Here is a 20177-nt window from a genome sequence, read left to right on the forward strand (position 1 = left end):
GTTCTTTGAGAATCTAAACATTTTTGAAGAAAAACCTGATTTGATACCATTGAATTCAATGTAAATTAAAGTGCCTTAAATTATAGAATGAGAAATTTAAATTTCATTTGATTGGCAGTGGGAAAATGTTGAATCTGTAGAAGAGAGACATGCTGAGGTCTCTGTTCTGGTTTGAGGAATGAGAATTTGATGGGATGGTTTGGTTGAAGGAAGAGAGCGAAGAGATTAGTTTATTCTGTTTTGTTTTGCGTTGTGGCAGTTGAGATGGAAAGGCCTTAGAATAGCCATGAGGGAAAGACATGGGAAGTAAGTAAGTAAGTGAAGTCGCTCAGTCGTGTCCGACTCTTTGTGACCCCATGGACTGTAGCCCACCAGGCTCCTCCGTCCATGGGATTCTCCAGGCAAGAATACTGGAGTGGGTTGCCATTTCCTTCTCCAAAAGACATGGGAGCATGATAGCAAAAATGTTCTTTCCAAGGTAGAGTTGTCTGAATGTAATCACAGATTGGTAGGTTTAAATGGCAACCCACTCCAGCACTCTTGCCTGGAGAATCCCATGGACAGAGGAGCCTGGTAGGCTACAGTCCACGGGGTCGCAAAGAGTTGGACACGACTGAGCAAGTTCACCTTCACCTTCACCTTCAAAGAAAAAAGAAGAGTTATAAGATACCTTCTATACTTTGTGCCTTCATGACCCAGAGAATGGTGATACCACTAAACAAAGAGAGGAAATTGCAGATTGATTGGGACAATAGGCTGTATCAGAATCTAATTGATTTTATGTACTTAAGGATTTATTTATAAGAGTTCATCTGTCTACAAAGATTTATTTGGGGTCACTCATGTAAGTGTGTGAACTTTGATACCATAAGCGTGTATTTCTCATCCATTGTCTCAAAAGCTCTGTAAAGTATATTATCATCTCCATTGTATAGATGAGACTCAGAGAGTATGGGTAATTTGTTCACATGGCATAGCTGGGATTTAAATGTACTTTAAACTCCTAACTCAGTGGTTTAGCTCATGAGCTAAACTTTCTTCCTGGGACACGATAGTGGCAGTTTGGAGAAGAAATCGCCTGAATGCGTTTGGAAAAGGGAACTAAACAAGTATTTTAGGATCAGGGGACTCTTCCTGACCCATGGATCAAAACTGGGTCTCCCGTACTGCAGGCAGACTCTTTACCATCTGAGGCACCAGGGAAGCCTGTTTTAGGATCATCAACTTAATAAAAAGAGTCTTTGTATTTTTATTGCACTCTTTATAGGAAATGGGCTTCCCAAGTGGCTCAGTGATAAAGAATCTGCCTGCCCGTGCAGGAGACGCAGGTCCAAGGGTTCAGTCCCTGGATCGGAAAGATCCCCTGGAGAAGGAAATGGCAACCCACTCCAGTATTCTTGCCTGGAGAATCCCATGGACAGAGCAGCCTGGCAGGTTATGGTACCTGGGGCTGCAAAAGAGTCGGACATGACTTAGCAACTCAGCCCATATAGGAAATACTTGGGACACAGTAAGGTTCCTAATTTCTAGCTAACAAGTCTATATCCTGGATCTCTCTTTCCTAGGAGCTTTTAAGATATGGTGTCTCATGTAGTCCTCACAAACCCCTACAGAGCAGGTACTATGAGTGTTCCCTGCACCATTAAAGAAACTGTACTCAGGGAAGTTGAGGTCACTTGCCCCAGGACACTGGAAGACTGCTTCATGATGAAGGGATATGGCTTTAATGTCCAGCAGATTGGAGTTTCAACCTTTAGGCCTTTGCTGTGCTTGTCTATAAGATGGGACTGAAATAACAATATCAGAGTTGGAGGCATTATATGAGAATGTATGTATTTATTCCTAACATAGAGTCAACAGTGAATAAATGGCCATCATTAGTATTGTTCTTTCACGGTAAAGTCATAGCTAGAACCCACCAACTTTTCTTGGTCTCTAGCCATTAATTTTTCCATTATACAGTAACATTCTTGTGGAAGATAGTTGATGAAACCAAGAATTTGGAAGAAATCACAGAGAAGTATGAAAAAGAAGACAGATTTAACAGTCATTTTGTAAAGTAACATGTGCACATGATTAAAAGAAATGAAACAATTCAAGTGGGCAGTGTGAAAAGTGTCTCAGACTTCCCTGGCAGTCCTGTGGTTAAGCCTCTGCACTTAAAATGCAAGGGGCACAGGTTTGATCCCTGGTCAGTTCAGTTCAGTCGCTCAGTCGTGTCTGACTCTTTGCAACCCCATGAATTGCAGCACGCCAGGCCTCCCTGTCCATCACCAACTCCCGGAGTTCACTCAGACTCAACGGCCATCGAGTCCGTGATGCCATCCAGCCATCTCATCCTCTGTCGTCCCCTTCTCCTCCTGCCCCTAATCCCTCCCAGCATCAGAGTCTTTTCCAATGAGTCAACTCTTCGCATGAGGTGGCCAAAGTACTGGAGTTTCAGCTTTAGCATCATTCCTTCCAAAGAAATCCTAGGGCTGATCTCCTTCAGAATGGACTGGTTGGATCTCCTTGCAGTCCAAGGGACTCTCAAGAATCTTCTACAACACCACAGTTCAAAAGCATCAGTTCTTCGGCGCTCAGCCTTCTTCACAGTCCAACTCTCACATCCATACATGACCACAGGAAAAACCATAGCCTTGACTAGACGGACCTTAGTCGGCAAAGTAATGTCTCTGCTTTTTAATATGCTATCTAGGTTGGTCATAACTTTTCTTCCAAGGAGTAAGCGTCTTTTAATTTCATGGCTACAGTCACCATCTGCAGTGATTTTGGAGCCCCAGAAAATAAAGTCTGACTCTGTTTCCACTGTTTCCCCATCTATTTCCCATGAAGTGATGGGATCTCACATGCCATGTGATGCAGCCAAGAAAACTTAAAAATATATTTAATTAAAAGTAAGTCTTCTCTCAGCCCTGATATCAGTCCACCAGTATCACTCTGCAGAAGCAATGATTGATAGAGTTCTCTGTTTCCTTCTGTAGATATTTTATGCATATATTGATACAAGCATATAGGCACATAAATGTACCCTTAACCATTGATACCATTACACATATGGTGTTCTGTTCTTTGATGCCATCACCTTATATAACTAAACTAAAACACTTTTTTTTCCCCTGTAGAATAGCAGCCTGACAGGTTATGAATGAAAATTTGTTACACGGAGAGCTGTATTTGTATTTTTATGAGACAAACACCCAGAAATAAATGTTAAGAGGTTGAAAATTGGTGACTAGTGGCCTTTAAGTCAAACTAGACAACCGTTAGAAACTGTATAAATGCTGACTGATTCTCAGGATGTCTAAAACGAACAAAAACCATTCCTATGAAGTGGAGGAATTAAGCTTATCGAACGTACGGGAAGGGTGAACTAGCCCTGACATAATTAGGGGCGTGCCTAGGACCTGGCTGCCTGCTACCGAATTTGGATGCTGATGTTCTTGAAAAGAAATGTGTACATCCTCCCTTCCCAACTTCCTCCTGTGACACACTCCGCCTCCACATAGTCTTGACTTTCTATGTCAGGGTGCTTTAGAAGGATCTGAATCTTGGAAACTTAAGATTGCAAGGTCTAGAAAGTCCTCTCACAGGGGGAAAATTAGGACTTTCTGGCTTCTGGGAAATTTTCTTTTTCCAATGTGATGTGAAGGTGTCAAATATTTGTCAGGATTTAAGAATCGCCCCGTCTCTGTTCAAATTGGAGCAAGTGGAAACCCTTAAGCCGAAAGAGTAGTTTCAAAGACCCGCTTAGAATGAACCTTTGTGTTTTATTCTCTGGCTCTCTCAGGGAAGGGACCCTGCAGTTAGGTTGTTAAGTGTTCTTAGTACAGTAAAATAAAATGGTCAATAAGAGAACATACAGGAACAGGATGGTTCTGGTTTATGTGCAAATTTTTGACATTTGCTTGTTTAAGAGAGTTCCTCAGCTGCTTGATGAATTTAACAAAAGCACCCCTTCTCTGCAGGGAAGAGGGAAAAAAGAGATGCACTTGGCTTCTTCTAGTCCTTGTTTTTCTTCTGACTGACTAGGGAACCCAGGACAAGTTCCTAAGAACTTTCTAGTCCTTTTGTTTCTCGTTCCAAAAAGAAAGATTTAAAAGGAGAGATTTCTACTTCTAGGATACTGTATCATTTTCTTATTTGATGAAAGTTACAGTTTTTTATTTATCCCCCAAAGAATACCCATAAGGAGTAGGTAGAGATAAGTTAAAGCTACCTAAAGAGTTTAATTCCTGGTTGCCCAGTAACCATTAAATCCCTCAGCAGTCAGGCAAGAATCACATTCCTGCCTTGAGACAAGATTTAGTCCTTTTTGAACTTACCCTTGGGCTGTGTTCCGAAAGTTTATTTGTAAGTTAGTTGCTTACAACTTGGAATAAAATGGCTTATAAACGGTGGTTAGGTCCTCAAGTCAGAAAATCGAATTTAACCCTCAGAGTGCCTGACGTATACTGCAGGGTGTGAATAGAATGCAGCCCCGTGTTTCTAGGGAAGCAATCCTTTGAGGGTAGAAACTCACAATTCTGGGGTTTATTCCTTTACTCTGAAAGCTTCTATGGGTAAGAACTGGACAGTTAATCTTAAGAGGTCTAGTTGCCTTCCTGATCACTCCACTGACCTTTCAGCTTTCCTGTCTCTGGTCCCGATTTTTCTTTGCATGAAGGTTTCTGTAATCTCTCAACATCCCTACCCCACTCTCTCTCTGTCCCCTGACGCCCTGCATCATGGCCCTTCTGAGCATACTGCCCGTCACCCTCATGCTGACTGGGGTTACAAACACACTGGGCAAGCAAAGCCCCCTATCTCCTGTAGCAGAGTAGCACGGAAGGCCATCCAGTACTTTGGGAGTCAGAACAACTTGGCCTGGAATCCAGGCTCTGGGCTGCAACCCTAGGGAAGTTATTATGCTACAGATCTGTGAGCCTCTTTTTCGTGATCTTGAATGAGCTAAGTGATATGGAACTCAGGGCATTGTGAGCACTCAGTGGCGTTAGGTACAACACCATCTGCCCTTGAGCACTTGATCAGTGTTAGGGTTCCTCTTGCCATGAACCTGCCTACTTCTGTTTTAACCTCTTGAACTCTATAGGGAACTTGTTGTTGCTGAGTTGTTTCTGACTCTGTGCCACCCCATGGGCTCCTCTGTCCATGGGATTCTCCAGGCAAGAATATTGGAGTGGATTGCCATTTCCTTCTACAGCAGATCTTCCTGATCCAGGGATCGAACCTGCATCTCCTGCACTGGCAGGCAGATTCTTTACCACTGAGCCACCAGGGAAGCCTAGGTACAAAAAGGGTTGACCTAAGAGTCACCTACATTTTTTTTTTAAGTCTACTTTAAGCTTGTCCCCAAGTAGTTTTGTCCGGGAGTCAAAGGGGGAATAAAGGCTGGGTCAGATTCAGTGAAAGCTGAGATAAAAAGACAGAGAAACAAAGAGGTAGAAAATAGGGTAATGGTTCCCACCTTTTGTGCAGCAGGAGTCAATAAAAAGGGGTTGGGGGAGGCTGAACATTACTACTGAAAGGGGAAAGGGGGGCACTCGGTGGTGTGACTTCAGAGCCATCTAGGAGGTGTGCAAAGGAACTCAGTCTGCCTAACTCTTGGATTGGACCCTCAAATGGTCAAGTGAGGGAGGGCATGCTTTCTATCAGGCAGCATCCAACCACATCAGAGTTTTGAATTGATAAAGAAGAGTCTTTTCCTGCTTACATGGAAATTTCATTTCTTGATTCAAATGTATTGTCTAGACACACAGATGGGTAAATGCAGATCTATCCCTAAGGCATCCTTTCTTATTAAAAGCATCCTCAGTCTGTGTCTGGGGACAACGCAGTCCATTATCTAATGAAAAGCTCCTGCCATTGATTAATTTTATAACAGATGCAGCTAAGTGATGGGTCTTTTTTTTTTTCTTGAGAATGATTTCTATATTAGCATCTTTAAAAGGACTAGTATCTAGTCTCCAGAAAAAGTAACACATAAAGCTGAAACATACTTTATTTTTATAAACATCATCCTCTAATGAGGCTTCTGCATGCATGGGCAGTTTGAGTCCCATCACCCATTCCCCACACCCTCCTCCCCCCAACTATGTTCCTGGCCACTTAAATAGCTTGAATTGTGTACTAGCTTGGACTAACTATCCACGCATAAGGATTTAACACATTATCTCCTTCCACTTATCAAATAATAACAACAACAATAGAAACCCAAACAATTTATTTTCCCTAATAAGATTAAGTGGTGAGTACCAGCCTAAGGCAGGAATGTTACCAAAAGAGAGTTTTGCAAAAGATTAATTAGTTTTTCCCATGGTAATTAGGGTCAGATTTCCACTGATGTCCATTTTGGCATCTATTTTCTTCACAGTGATACTGAGGGGAATGGACATGGGCAGGGATTGGGGCCCAGAGAATGAAGAGAGGCAGAGGGAGGATGCAAATCACTTTCAATTAGAAGCAAAACCTGACAGTTACATAAAGGATCAACTATGAAGTCTTAATCTGAGTTTTAAGGCTTCTGAATAGTTGAAAGTTAAGCTAAACAGTTTTTTAAAATTATATTTATCTTAAGAGTGACGAGTAAGGAAAGATGCTGCTTGGCTCTAAGGAGATTTTGCACTAATGAAGAGAGAAGGATATGAACATGTCTAAAGAGTTAATGAAAAATGAGTTACTTGTAGGTGTTCATATATATGTGGACATTAATTTTCAGAGAAATAACTAGCATATTTAAAAGTTCTTATCCTCGTATCTGAGCCGAATCAGATTTGTGATAGCTCATTCAAAATAAATGCCTAGTTCGATGTTCTGCAGATCTGTTTATGTCTAGCCTTAGCCATATAAGCCCTCTATTGTAACATTGTTTTAAACATGAAATTAACTATCAAGCTGTCCTACATCAGTGGCACCACTTGGTAGCAAGAATGGGGAACTCTGATCCATGATCTCTTTACTTCTTTCTTCCTCTACCCCAAGGAGAATTGAAAGGGAAAAAACGGTGCTCTCTATTTGGTATTCTGTGTCTTGTTGCTTATAGTTCGATTAATGTGTCAGTCAGAAATACATTTGCTGCAAGTAACAAAACATCTGACTGGTTGTGTCTTAACCACAGAGGGGTGGTTGTTGTTGTTGTTTAATAACAAACAACCTGGAGACAGTAGAGAGCTAAGGCAGAGTTCAGTGATGGCATCAGAGATCTGGGCCTCTGTTATGCTGTAGCATCTTTAGTGAGTGACCTTTGATCTCCTAGTAGCTTAATGATGGGTGGCCCTCAGGCAGGAAGGAGAAAGGACCTTCTCCAGCTCAGGCTCTTTGTCTTTCATTTTGGAAAAGGAAAACCTTCCCAGCAGATACCTTGTTAAGCATTGACCAAAACCATGTCTATCTGGGGCTTCCCTGGTGGCTCAGACAGTAAAGCATCCGCCTGCAATGCAGGAGACCTGGATTTGATCCCTGGAGAAGGAAGATCCTCTGGAAAAGGAAATAGCAACCCACTCTAGTACTCTTGCTTGTAAGAATCCCATGGACGGAGGAGCCTGGTGGGCTACAGTCCATGGGGTCGCAAAGAGTTGGACATGACTGAGTGATTTCACTTTCTTTGTTTTCACGTCTGCCTGTCTGCCACTGGTGGATTAGAGAATTGAGATCCTCCAGACTTTGTAGTGGAAAAAGACTTTGAAAATGAGTATTGAGTGAACCAACCTACAGAATCTGCCACAGCTAGATACGGCTGAGTCATCTTTCTAGATTACAGGCATTCTCTGTAGATCACCTTTGTTCTTTCTCCTTTTGTTCCAACTCCTTGATCTCTAGGGGAGGTCTTGATATCTTTGTTATGTATGTTTCAAAAGAGAAGCCCAAGCTCAGGCTGTAGTGATTCAGCCAGCACAGTGGGAAGTGATGTTATTTGAAGAAAAATCACATGTGGTATCAGTGTCACCAGCAGGTTAAACCTGGTGAGATTAGGGAGTTTCCTTTCCGAATCTCATCCAATTCAAACCATTTATTGATCACCAACATCTACTGCCCTTCGGTGTCAGTGATACGAAACACAGCACAATGTTTCCAGAAATCTCCATTCCCTGTCCCATCATTTCTTCCTCAAGTAAAAGAATGAATGATAAAGCTACTTCTAGTTAGTTATATCTTTCATTTTTACCAGTATTGCTATAGATAGGATTTTTATTGTATGTTGAGTATTTAAATAAATCTTAAATAAAGCTTTGTGAGCTAACTTAGAAGTTAATCACTGTTTCATAAATAACATGGCTTAATGGAAAGTTTTCAAGTTCATTAATCTTAAAAATGTTCAGCTGAATAGTGTATGTCATGATGGAAACTACTTTTGTGTTTGATATATAAAAATTCACAGCTCTGCAGTATGTATTTCTGTCTGTACAAAAGCACGCTCACATAACCAAAGCTTTCTGTGTGTATCCTGCTTGGCACATCACAGACACCAAGGAAATACATATTGATTTTTATGTGAGTAAATAATTTATCTTTGTGTTTTTTTCCAGTATTTTAGAAGCCTGAATCTTTAAGCCCTGAGCTTAGGATATACTTAGGCCCACAGTAGATGCTTCAATACATGTGAATTGCTGATTTTAAAATGTTTAAGTAATGGTTGCTTCATGAAAGATAATTGTTAGACTAGTTGCAGATTTTGGTTCTGTCTTCCCATCCGTTCTTGTACTCATGTATTGAGGCAGTATTTTTAGTGGCACAGTCATTTAGTTTGAATGCATTAGTAAAAGGTGGGACTTAATAGCTGGAAAATTTTGGGAAAACCCAGTAAGAAATGTTTCCACAGCGTCATTTGAGTGAAAGCCAGATAACAGCTAGTTATTGGAGGAACTTGACAGTAAAAACGTTGACATAGACATGAAAAAGAGAGTAAAAGTAAATCTGGGGGAGGATAGGGAGTGATCTGAGGCAAGACTCAAAAAAGAAATGCCTCCTGGAGCCAAATTGGTGCCTGGGTGGGAACTGGGGCAACCTGAAAAGCTTCTGTTAGGGCTAATTTGGCCTCAGCTTCCCTCATTGACATGCAAGAATGTGAGTCTTTAGGTTCTTCCAGAGAAACAAGACCATGGGAAGTCTACAGACCTCTGTTGGCCAATCATTCAACAAGTTAAAAAACCATTAGAGGAGCCAAAACCAACCAAATAAAACCAAAAAAAAACAATTCTACAGACTAAATTCAGCCAGTTACTGGCCTCGGGTCTATGGTTACTGGAGAAATCATTGAAAGAGATTGTGGTTTGGGGAGAAAGACCATCTGTCGAAATCTTGAGAGATAAGAGTGGAGAAATAAGTAAGCTGAGGTGCAATCAGGGTTGGAATGTTAGAGTGTAGGAAAATCTGGTTGAGCCGTTCTAAAACTGGAAACAAAGATGAGACTAGCATTAAAGGAAATGAGGACATTTGCTGCTGTTTATTTTTATCATGAAAGTAGATTTACCACAAATTCCCTAACCGTGAGAAGGGCCAGTAGATTCGAAATAGGTAGTGTCAACTCTGTTACAAAGAAAGTATGGTTTTCCAGCCCCCTACAATTAGGGCACAGATTTTTCTTTAAACTGTGAAGTTGGTTGTATGAAAAATTGTACAAAGGAATAAAAATCAAGTCACACTGGATCATTTTTAAATGTCTCACATGTATTATAAAGTGCAAAATGTAATTAAGCTGTCTCTACTCTGGAGACTCTGTGAAGTGTGTTCATTTATGAAGAGAGTGTGGAAAGGTTGGTTAATTAGCAGAGTTTAGAACAGAGTTGAAGGAGACTGGGCTAATTTTAGAAGTTTGTATAGTTCTGACGGTTGTGTGGATTAGTTGAGTTGCCCCATGTTAGGATTGAGGAACTCAGGCGAGACCAGTGACTGAAGATTCTGAGACAGAGAAAGGTAATAATACCATTCGTCCCAGTGATGAGTGGGGACTGTGTGACTGTTAGTCTCTCATCAAGGAGACCAGAGGGACTTCCCTAGTGGATAGGAGTCCGCCTACCAGTGCAGGGGACACAGGTTTGATCCCTAGTCTGGGAAGATTCCACATGCTGTGGGGCAACTAAGCCTACAAGCCACAACTACTGAGCCCGCCATCCACAACATGAGAAGCCCAAGCACCAGCTAGAGAGAGGAACCCCCACTCGGTGCAGCTAGAGAAAAGTGCTGAGCAGCCATGAAGACCCGGAACAGCCAAAAAAGAAAATGTTAAAAAAAAAAAAAAAAAAAAAAAGGAAACCAGAAGGAAAGAGCTTTGGCTTGATTTCAGCTCAGTTCAGTTGCTCAGTCATGTCCAACTCTTTGTGACACCATAGACTGCAGCACGCCAGGCCTCCCTGTCCATCACCAACTCCCAGAGCTTACTCAAACTCATGTCCATAGAGTCAGTGATGCCATCCAGCCATCTCATCCTCTGTCGTTCCCTTCTCCTCCTGCCCTCAATCTTTCCCAGCATCAAGGTCTTTTCAGATGAGTCAGCTCTTTACATCACGTGGCCAAAATATTGGAGTTTCAGCTGCAGCATCAGTCCTTCTAATAAATACTCAGGACTGATTTCCTTTAGGATGGACTGGCTGGATCTCCTTGCAGATTGGCTTGATTTAGTGTGGTTCTAATTGGGGCATGAAGCAGATGACAGGGAAGGCTGATCAGAGAAGGAGGGTCAGTTTAGAGACCTTGCTGATTGACGCTCCTTCTGGCTGATGGTAAGGATGGCAAATAAGGAAGTGCTTAGCTAGAAAAGCTTTTCCAGTGGCTTGACTGAAGGAGAAATGGCACAGTCTGGAATTTGGGAGTAGGGTTTATGTTCTTTGAGTGTGCTGCCACGACACTCGACCCCTCTGTTTTCAGGGCCTTACCTCATTCCCAGGTTTAGTTACTCCTGCTGCCTCCATGTCTGGTGCACCTTTTTCTGAGATTAACCCTCCAGCCTCCTGGCAGGGTGAAGCAGGGGGAGACTGGGATGCTTGGCCCACCTCACATGAATTTAAGCTTGGAATTTCTCCCAAATCAGCTACCATCCGGTCACCTTCTGAGCTTCTGAGGCCCTAGAGCTCTGATCTCTTGTTGTCTCGTCTCCAGTTTTGTCTCTTTTCTTTTAGGTAGATGTCAATCTCCATTCTTTTTTCTGTCATCCTAGTAGTTTCAGAAATGAGAAATAAATGACTCTGTTCCATCTGCCACGTTCACCTGGAAGTTCTGAGACCTAGTTCCTTACCAGTGATATGCAGGGCCCTACAGGGCCCCTGCCGCTGTCTACCTGGTAGGTCTTAGTTGGGGCCATTCTTCATCAGCCTGGACTTTCTTAGGAGTCTTAATGGTCCACAGTCTTTTCTGCTGAAGAGCTTTTTTCAAACGTGCTGACTTTCATCTTGCTTTGCTCTTCCTACTCTTCACATAGCCAACTCCCATCACTCTTCATCTCTTTGCTTAAATGTCACTTTCTCAGAGAGGCCTTCCTGGCCTGTGTCTCCCTCTGTCCTAACTCTCAATAAGCATTGAAAGGATAGGTGAAAGGATGATGATTAGATGGATGTCTTTATTTTTTACCTTGAGTAACATTGGTGTATAACATTATGAGTCTCAAGTGCACAGCATTGTATTTCTACTTCTGTATACCCTACCCTACGTACTCATCCCCCCAAATTTAGTTTCTGTCTGCTACCATACTAGTTGATCTTCTTAGCTCATTTTGCCCTGTCCCCCCCTTGCCTTCTACTAACCACTACTCTGTTCTCTGTACCTGTACATTTGTTTTTATTTGGTGGATGTCTTTCAAAGAGCTGTAAACCGGTTTAGCCTAAACAGTCTTTTTGAATCAATATTATTTTTTTATACATTTTTCTGGTGGGCAGGGTTTGAGAGTTGGAGCCCAGACCCTTTCTGATCTGGAACTTAAGTAAAAGGAACATGGCGCAGCAGTGTCCACATGAGTCCCTTCTCCATTATCGGGGGTGGAGGGGGAAGAATTCGGGCCCAGAAATGGTATTTAAGATACACGGTTTCCCCCCCGCCCCCTCCCCCAAGAACTTTACATTGGCCATTTGTTACCGAAACTGCTTTCTCAACAAACCTTTTACCAGAGCAGCAAACAAGAAGCAAAGCTCATTTTAATTTCTGCTCTTCCAGGAGCACAGTGTTGCTAAGAAATAGTAAGATTGTGCTGAGGAAGGCCAAGTGAGATGCAGGAGCCAGAAAGGTCTTGAACAACCCACAGTCAGGATTTCATGCTATCTTTTATTTCACAGTTGAACTTCCTTATTTTTTATTTGGTTTGGTTTGTTTCTCTCCTTCAGAATTCTAAGTGTTCTAACATTTGTGTGACCCTGGGTCCTTTATTGCTTCTCTTCATTTTTCAGAGAAGAAGAATTCTAGAGAGTAACTGATAGTGAATAATACTGTTTCTCATCTGGAAGCATAACTTGATAGGAATTATAAGTTCACAGACTCGAGTTTCTGTGAGTTATGCAAGTATGAATGTGTCGTTCTTGTTTATCTCTCTGTAGGTTTATTTTTTCCCCATTTAAGTAAAGTTCAGTGTTGAGGATGAGGTTTAAAGGAGTTTAGATTTTAAAAGGCCTCTAATATATCTAAAAAATTATAAAACCATCATGTGTTAATGTACCTCTTCTCTCTCAGCTAATTCTTTCAAGATATGTTGCAAAAATCCCCTGTGTTGCTGAAGAGTTTTGAAGACTTCCCCATAATTCTACATTGTACTCTAAAACGTCTGAAGCCTAGACGTCTTGATTCAATTTGCTTTCAAGCCAGACTTGGTTGAAATTACTCCATTAGTATCAAGCCTTATAAAGACTTATCTATGGTTCTTGTCTGTCCTAGTGACTTTGAGCTGGCAAGAATAATGCTTATTGTGTGGAGAGTCCATTCGTCTATAGGAATAGTGAGGCTGGGGGATTGGAGATATATTATTATATTTTAAAATCTTTATTTATTTATTTTTTTGGCCACACCACTCAGCTTGTGGGATCTTAGTTTCCTAACCAGAAATTGAACCCTGGCCCTTGGCAGTGAGCATACAGTCGTAACCACTGGACCACCAGGGAATTCCCCAAATCACCCACCTTTGTATATTAGAAGGGGCATGAGAGGAGACTACCTTGTTTTGGCATCTTTAGAAAATTTGAAAATTGATTAAAACAGATAGGCAGTAGTAGTTTAATTCACATTGTATACAAACAACTGAAGTTGGAACTGTTCGAAAAAACATCATAATTCCTCTAAACTTTATTTTTCACTCATGATCACCTGAGTGATTTGGCAAACGGAGTTGATAGGAAACAAAGACCACACCACTCATTTATCTGTTGGAATAATCTTGAGCCATCCAGCTCTTTCCACTCATTACATTTATGGGGGTCATTGTCATTCTTTCTATCTAATAGATAAACAAACATACTAAAACTTTGGGCCTTTCTAAAAAGTGCCCACAAGCTACTGGAAAGTTGGACCAAAATACTGGTTGTTTTAAATTCTAGACCTCAGTTCATTCCTTGGTAGCAGGTTTTTGAAGTATGATGAAAAGGTAGAAACCAGCTGTAAAATTAAAGTGAGGGGGCTTAATGTTTTATTTCTACAATATTTTCCAAATTCTCCCCGACTTTAAAATGCTGAGGTGTTTTTCAGTCTTTTTGCAAGAGCATGTCCAACAGTGTGTAGATTTATGGCTTAGACTTGATCGGTCATTCCTCTTTTCTGGTGAATTTGACACCTTCCGCCACTACCCTCCACAGAATGAAAGTGAAAGTTATATGACAGAAGTGAAGTGAAGTCGCTCAGGTGACTCTTTGCAACCCCATGCAACTGTAGGCTCCTCCATCCATGGGATTTTCTAGGCAAGGATAGTGGGTTGCCATTTCCTTCTCCAGGAGATCTTCCCAACCCACGGATTGAACTCTGGCCTCCAGCATTGTAGGCAGACGCTTTACAGTCTAAGCCACCAGGGAAGAAACACTTAGCATAGTCAAGGGAAATTCATTGGCATAAAAAAGGTGCAACAAAACCTGTTTGTTGTCTGTTCTGTGTCTCACAGTAAAAGCCAAATGGACCATCACTTTAGTAGCTGGTGATCCAACTTGAGAGGGTAGATGATGTAATCGTTCCCCTTGTTCCTTGAGTTTCTAGCTTTCTCCATTTTTAGACCAGAACCAGCCCTGGATAAAATAAATCATGAAGAAGAGGAATGTACAGTTCAGCATGTTGAGTGCCCTGAAGTGCGCTTCCTACCAACTGCCATGCAAACATGGTCTTGGGTAGTCTCACGCTTCTCCACTTCTCGAGTTCTGGTTGTGAGAGCTAGTGAGCTCCTCACAGCTTGGGCCAGAGTCCTGGAAAGCCAGTTCCCGGGGAAAGTGGAGGCTGGCCTCCCATGGGGGATGGACACTGGGACTTGAAGCTATATTTCACATGCATACTTTAGCTATGTGATCAGCCCTAGCCTCAGCTCGGAACCATGTCACAGAGTCTGCAGCTGTACCGCATCTTGAGGTTTCAGTGTGTGTCCTCCACATTTTCACAAGGTGGCGGCGACCAGCTGTAAGCCAGAGGGAATGGTGCTGCCAATTCCTAGCAAAACATGCGGATTCAGACAACACAGATGGTTATCTCTCTGGAGTAGGACTTTTTAAGGAAACCAGAACTCCGTTGAAATTCACTGATGGTTACTGGATATAAGTCTATAAATCTGCATGGCTTCTGTCACAGTATGATGAAAACTAGATGTTTTCCCTGTTCCCGTCTTGTGGTATTCCTGAATCACTGTGTGCTCATTAGTTGGACCATGCTACATGGAAAACTGGCGGCAGAAGGCTTGTTCTCTGCATTGTGTTGGAGGGTATGCTTGAAAGGGTGTCACAGTGGATCGACTCCAGGCAGAATGTGCCATATTTAGAAGGATTTGAAAGGGAAGAATGTTTGAACTGCTTTAGGGAAGCTGAGAGTGCTGCTGGAGCAAGAATGTTCCAGATGCTTGTCTCTGATAGTATTCTACCATGAGCCACACCCTGAAAGAATCACATCATCCTTGCCTCTCCCACTTGGATCTCTAGCTCCTGGAATTTGCCAATTCTTGAGGGTTGGATGGAGCTTCTGACCTTATTTAGACCACTTGTTCTGAATTCTGAATTACACCTTGGAAAATCAGAAAGAGGGTAAGACACCTGTAATTTATTTTATTAGTGTTCACCATAAACAAGAGACCTGCAAATATAATCTAGAGATGATTGGTTTCTCAGGAGAACTTGGACGTGCAGGTCTTTCTCGCACGGAACTGCTTTTTTCTGCTTGGTCACTCATTTCTGCTCACCTGGGGACACAAACAAAGTCAGCAACCATTTGTGGAGCTCAGTCAACCATGAGGACGCTGGAGCTGGTAAACGTCATTTCAGAATGGGCCTATGAAGTTTTTACTTCCAACCTGGGTTAAGTGGATAGGAGCAAGTTTATCAACACCAACAAATCTTTGGACAAAAGTGCTTTTATCAGATAGTATTTCCGCCTTTATTCAACCATCTCTTTTTCTATCAACTGTTGAAATAACCATTCATGTTGGTCTAGACTAGTACTTCTCAAACATTAATGTGGCATATGAATCAGGAAACATCTTGTTAAAAACTAGATTATGATTCAGTTAGGACTGGGGTGGGGCCAGAGAGTCTACCTGTCTAATGTATGCCCAGATTATACTATATTGCTAATTCCAAACCTACTTTGAGTCTCAAGGGCCTAGAGCTAAACCAATAGTGATCAGGGGCAACAATTCCTTTGCTTTAATAGAAACCCAGTTATTCTTCTTAGGTGAGTGGCCCTAGGATAGAAAAACAACAGTTTTTTTATGTAAAGGAATCTCTTTCTCTCCACAATGCCCCCACCACCACCGCCACACAAGGCAAACTCTTGACTTTTCCTCCAGCTAAATTGGTTTGAACAAAGAAAATACTGTTTGAAGCACTTCAGATCAATAAACATATTCCTTGTTTCTAATGACTGTAGTAAGTAATGGAAATTGGATGGTCATTTTTAGCAATTGCCTTTTCTCTTTAAAACATCAGCACATTAGTTGTGGTTTATTTATTTCCTTTGAAGCGACCTCCAATTCTTCTCAGGAAACACTCTACAAGCTACTTTAAGGTAATTCATAATATTGAATTAGTGACTGGTTTCTAAAAGGCTTTCTAAGGTCAGTACATTCTCAAGGACTTTCAGTGTCATTTCACCTCTCTCCATGTCTCACTGTCTCTGCGTGTCTGTCTCTTCCCTCACCACTCCCCCCATCCCTCTGTTTCTCTCCTAATTGGCCCATGTCCTACAGACTCCACAAAGCTTCCTAAACTACTACTAACTTAAAGTAGAGAGGCAGAGGATGCCCATTTCTTTAAGGATGTTCTGCCTAGCTTCAGAAGCAAAACTGGCCAAAAGGAAGAGAGACAGGGGATGGGGCATCAGCTGTGAGAGGATCATCATACTAGAGAAAAATTCCCTTTGCTTCTCACTGGAGAGTTTCAGGCAATTCCAGAGGACTGGCCACACACTGTTTGATACATACTACCTATTTCACACAACAGGTTCCCTTTTAGGTCTTCCTTGGCACCTGAACGATGTAGTGTCTATAGAGAGGGAAAAGCAAATGATTCCCCTGAATCTCTCTCTTGAATTGGATTTATTTGCCAGGATCTTGTTGAGTAAATACCCAGGACAGAAATAATACAGTTTCATAATTTCTATCTAAGTTACTCAAATGTCTTGGCACGTCTAGAACATTTAGTTTTTTATTACTCTAGTTCTCTGACTTGTAATTTTATAGTTGACTCCTTACCTTACTTTTTTTAGGGGGAAAAGGGTAGCAGCTACCTTTCTGATACATTACCCTAGGCAGAGGAGCCTCAGGCCTCACACTGCCAGGGATCAAACACTAGCACTGTCTTCACCACTAACTATCTGACTTTAACTTCAGATGACCTCAGCTGCTTAACCTCAGTTTCCTCATCTGAAAATGGGGATAATAATAGAACCTTCTCTATGGGTATGCCCTAAATTAGGTGCAGTGAGAACTTCAAAGATGATATAAGACCAGGTTTCTGCCCGCAAAGGTTTGGCAATCTCCACTGGTGAGATCAAGTGTCTGCAGCTCACTGCAAAGACAGGGAAAGGAGCTCCAGTTCAGATTCTGAGAACCCTATGGGGGGTGGGGGTGGGGTTCGTACTAATCAAACATCAATAGAGGCATCCCTATTTAGAACTAAGCTTTATATCTTCTTTCTGCACCCCCCCCAGTTTAGTGAGGTGCTCAGTCACTCAGCTGTGTCCACCTCTTTGCAACCCCATGTACTACAGCCCTCCAGGCTCCTCGGTCCATTTTCCAGGCAAGAATATTGGAGTGGGTTGCCATTCCCTTCTCCAGAACTAACCTTTACATCTTAAAGAATTCCGGTTCATCCCCATAATGGTAAAAGAAGTGAGTGTGTGTGTGTTTGCGTGTGCAAATTTGCCACCATAATTCAGTCTAGAGCCACTATTTTTTTTCATTCATTCAGCAAATATTTATCAAGAGTATATCATATATGCTAGGTATTGTGCCCTATTTATTTCAGTTACAATTGCACACACAAGTCCAGAGTCCTTCAAGCAGTGGTATGTACAAAGATGAATAAATTGGGGTAAAACTCTTTCACTCTTCAATTAAGCAAAATATCTATGTTGGCCAATTTTAAGGCACAGTATTTGTTTTAGAAACAGGCATCAAGACTCTGGTGGAGAAACTCAAAGTTTAGTTATGAATAGCTGTGAACCAACAGAGAAGGCAATGGCACCCAACTCCAGTACTCTTGCCTGGCAAATCCCACGGATGGAGGAGCCTGGTAGGCTACAGTCCATGTGGTGGCTAAGAGTCGGACACAAATGAGCGACTTCCCTTTCACTTTTCACTTTCATGCATTGGAGAAGGAAATGGCAACCCACTCCAGTGTTCTTGCCTGAAGAATCCCAGGGACAGGGGAGCCTGGTGAGCTGCCATCTATGGGGTCACACAGAGTCAGACAGGACTGAAGTGACTTAGCAGTAGCATCAGCACCTGTGAACCAAACACAAAACTGATTCTCAATTATAGAAAATAGAATCAGGTTACAATGAGACCTTTTACTGCAGGAGCACTGTAATAGCACAATTTGCTGGATACTACAAGTAAAATCACCAGGCAGCTGAACAGATGTGGCCATGTTATGTTCAGCTATAGCACACTCAAGACTTCCCTGGTGGCTCAGACGGTAAAGGGTCTGCCTACAATGCGGGAGACCCGGGTTCAATCCCTGGGTCAGGAAGATCTCCTGGAGAAGGGAATGGCAGCCTACTCCAGTATTCTTGCCTCCCGCACCTCCCACCCAAAAAAAAGAGCTCAAAGAAATATTGGGCTTCCCTGGTGGCTCAGAGGTTAAAGCGTCTGCCTGCAATGCGGGAGACACCAGTTCGATCCCTGGGTTGGAAAGATCCCCTAAAGAAGGAAATGGCAACCCACTCCAGTACTCTTGCCTAGAGAATCCCATGGACGGAGGAGCCTGGTGGGCTACAGTCCACGGGGTCGCAAAGAGTCGGACACGACTGAGCGACTTCACTTTCTACAGCACACTCACACTTTGACATGAGAGATGTCTGTGAACCAGAATTGTTAGCTCAAACCCCAGGCCCTCTTAAACCCTTGACCTCTCTCAAAAATGTTGGGAGGATATGTTGAGGCAAACATTTAGGGAAATTCAAAATAGAAATAAATGCTCGGTGAATGCATTTGAACCCTTGACATTCCAATCCTGTTGGTCAGGAAAGATCTTGGTATTTTCACAGGGATATATTTTTTCTGTGGAAATCACTTTGAAGGTAACATTATTTTCTTCTTGTCACTCAACAATTTATTTTCTTGTCATAAAATAAAGTGAAAAAACTCTGAGCCCAACCACATAAAAGTCTTACATGCATGAGCTTTATCATTATCTTTCTTACCATAGTTCTCTTAGTCCTTAAATTTCATGGTGCTGAAAATATCCTTTTTGTGTTTCTTTTCTGGATTGTTCTCCCTCTGAGCAATGGTTACCAGAATCTTTTAGAATGACACGTATTTGCTAATTGGATTAAAGGCGAGATAATGGAAAACTTTTTTCCCCAACTATCTGGGTGATATTCTTAATCTGGAAAACAGATGTTTCAACATCTTTTTGCATCTTTGTGTTCATGATTACAGTAAGGTTTCAGAATACTCCAAATGATTCCAATTCACTTTCCACATAGTTGGAAGCAGGAAGCCATTAAGATGAAGCCCTTTCAACTTATATGTAATAATAGGAGGTGAAAGAAGGTAGAAAAGGGAGGGAGGAGTCCATTAGACTTGTTCTTGGTTGATGTTTTTTATACTTCTCTCAGCTCTCAAAACTGTCTTTTTGTTTAATTCACTTATTGAAGCAGTTGATGCTTTTTATTATCCCACGCGCATAGATTAAAAACATTAAAATATACTTACTCAGTGGAAGATGAAAGATGATTCCTATTTAGGTGGTTACACTACTTTCACCGAAGACAGTCCTTTTACCTAAAACACCATAAAAACGCAGTTTATCATCTATTCATTAGGGGGAATATGTGTTATATGTAACACACAAATAATATCTCCTGTCCTTCCCAATAATTGTGTCTCTTAATTTTCATCTTTCATCTAAAAATCTTTATACAACTTTTGTAGGCCATTGGTATCTGAGAAAATGGGAGGAAAATGTTTATTACTGAAATAGTCTTCTTGAAAATAGTTTCAAATGTTCAAATTATGTTAAAAAAGAGCAAAGAGGGCAAAATAAATCTTATTCCAATAGTACCCTGGCTGAAAGTTTCAACAAGTTTAGTCTTTTAAAAAATACTTCAGTAATAGTAATAATGAAAGAGGTCCTTTTTGTTTAACAGTGAGAATGATTAATTTGGCATTAGAAAAAGTTCACATTTTCCATAACTGATACTGGGAATCAAAGATGTATGGGAACTTTGTCTAAATTTGAGGTTATACAAAAGTCTTGATGTATACAGAAGTGGAGATTCTTGGGTCCTACACCCAGAAATTCCAACTCATTAAGTCTGGGGGTTTCCTGTACTCTGCCTTTTTAACAAACAGCCCTGGT

The 20177-nt window shown here is 41.6% G+C and overlaps 1 protein-coding gene across 1 annotated transcript in view; it reads left to right on the forward strand.

Moving 5' to 3' along the window:
* DMD (dystrophin) overlaps positions 1 to 20177 on the forward strand; it is a gene marked incomplete in the record, with an annotated part of 2117027 nt that overhangs the window by 1919867 nt on the left and 176983 nt on the right. Inside the window, 2 exon segments of the mRNA XM_018043695.1 lie at positions 14155 to 14387; positions 14492 to 14565. Of these exon segments, the coding sequence (XP_017899184.1) occupies positions 14155 to 14387; positions 14492 to 14565 (307 nt within the window).

Source organism: Capra hircus (genome assembly GCF_001704415.2).
Source record: "Capra hircus breed San Clemente chromosome X unlocalized genomic scaffold, ASM170441v1, whole genome shotgun sequence".
Classification (NCBI taxonomy): Eukaryota; Metazoa; Chordata; class Mammalia; order Artiodactyla; family Bovidae; genus Capra; species Capra hircus.